The sequence below is a fragment of the Poecilia reticulata genome, linkage group LG12 (assembly GCF_000633615.1).
Source record: "Poecilia reticulata strain Guanapo linkage group LG12, Guppy_female_1.0+MT, whole genome shotgun sequence".
NCBI lineage: Eukaryota > Metazoa > Chordata > Actinopteri > Cyprinodontiformes > Poeciliidae > Poecilia > Poecilia reticulata.
This window is the reverse complement of record NC_024342.1, coordinates 26,396,980-26,398,342: the sequence shown is the minus strand read 5'-3', so window position 1 is coordinate 26,398,342 and position 1,363 is coordinate 26,396,980. Positions and strand designations below refer to the sequence as shown.

Here is a 1,363-nt window from a genome sequence, read left to right as displayed (position 1 = left end):
ATTAGCCTGTTCTTTGTTAGCCTGTTCTTTGTTAGCCTGTTTTTCATTAGCCTGATCTTTATTAGCCTGTTCTTCGTTTGCCTGTTCTTTGTTAGCATGTTCTCCTCCATTAGCAGCAGTTTTAGCTCCTGTTGCTAACCCGTCTTGCTCTCTGTCGTGTTTTCAGTGTTTGGAGAAGTTCCCGGTGATCCAGCATTTTAAGTTCGGCAGCCTGCTCTCCATCCAGCCTGCGAAGCCTTGACCCTCCACAGAGGAAGGATTCCCAGCGTTCCCAGTTCCAACGGTAGCGAATGCTAGCTGCGTAGCCCGACACATGCATTCCCTCACTGGCATGCTGCTGAGAAGGTTTGGACACATCCTCAACTCTCCTGCTCAGCATGTCGCTGATGACCTCTGAACTCTGGAGCATCTGTGGATTTTTGTCTTATTTATATAAAAGTCTGATATTATTTTTATGGTTTTCAGAATGTGTGATCATGAATGCTTCAGAATTGCTGTCATCAGTGAGACTGTTGTGTTTTTGTTTTGCTTTTAAGGCCAAAGGTCAGATTTTCCCTCAAACGTCTTCGTTCATTCGCTCAGAGCCGACTGTAGTAGAACATCATCTAGATTAGACAGAAACTTCTGGATTCAGGAAGTCTAGAAGGAAAGTCTGTGCATGGAGAAACTCTTTCAGTTTGCCCAACGCTAGCCCCTAAAACAGATATCAGCTCCGTTCTGATCAATATTGTCATTAAAAGGATCAAATGAACATTATGGTTCTGTGTGAAGTGTTGTTTGTGTTGTAACGTCCTAGTCCAAGCAGAAAAACAAGTTTTAGCTGCAGTTCAACAAACCAGGTTCTATTTTCAGCCTTTCAAGAAACAAACTTAAAATGTTAGAATAGATGTTTTTTTTATTCCAGCTCTTTTTTTAGTTCAACATTTTCTTATATGTACCTTTAAGCTAAGTTTATAGTTGATACGTTGAACTGGACTCAACAGAGCTAACCTAGCTTCTACACGTTAGCCTAGCGCATTAGCCTAGCGCACTAGCCTAGCTCAGAATGTTAGTGACTCAAAGTGAACAGTTTGAAAGCTTTTCTTCTGCTCTGGTATTCATATGAATCCTCACTGCCTGTGTTTCCGTTCACCACGTCTTTGGGCTTTTTGACATTTATTAATTCATTTCCTTAATGGAAACACGGAAATTCAGAAAAACCTTGTTTTTCCAAAGAAAGGTTTTGGTATTAGTACGAGCTGGTAGAAAGGAAATCGGTTTAATTTGGAAAAGATTTTTCTGCATCACGAGTCAAAAGATCAGCAGGATGTTGCTACTGGCAGAAACCACAAAGAGGACAACAGGAAGTCGATGGAGCATTTTT

The 1,363-nt window shown here is 41.1% G+C and overlaps 1 protein-coding gene across 2 annotated transcripts in view; it reads left to right on the top strand.

Annotated features, from left to right (window-relative positions):
• Window positions 1-756, top strand: part of ptpa (protein phosphatase 2 phosphatase activator) — a 16,844-nt gene extending 16,088 nt beyond the window's left edge. For both annotated transcript variants that reach the window (XM_008424809.1, XM_017307995.1), the window contains one exon: window positions 167-756. In XM_008424809.1, the coding sequence (XP_008423031.1) occupies window positions 167-241 (75 nt within the window). In that variant the 3' untranslated portion in view covers window positions 242-756. The remainder of the gene's footprint in view (window positions 1-166) is intronic.
• Window positions 757-1,363: the final 607 nt, after the last annotated feature.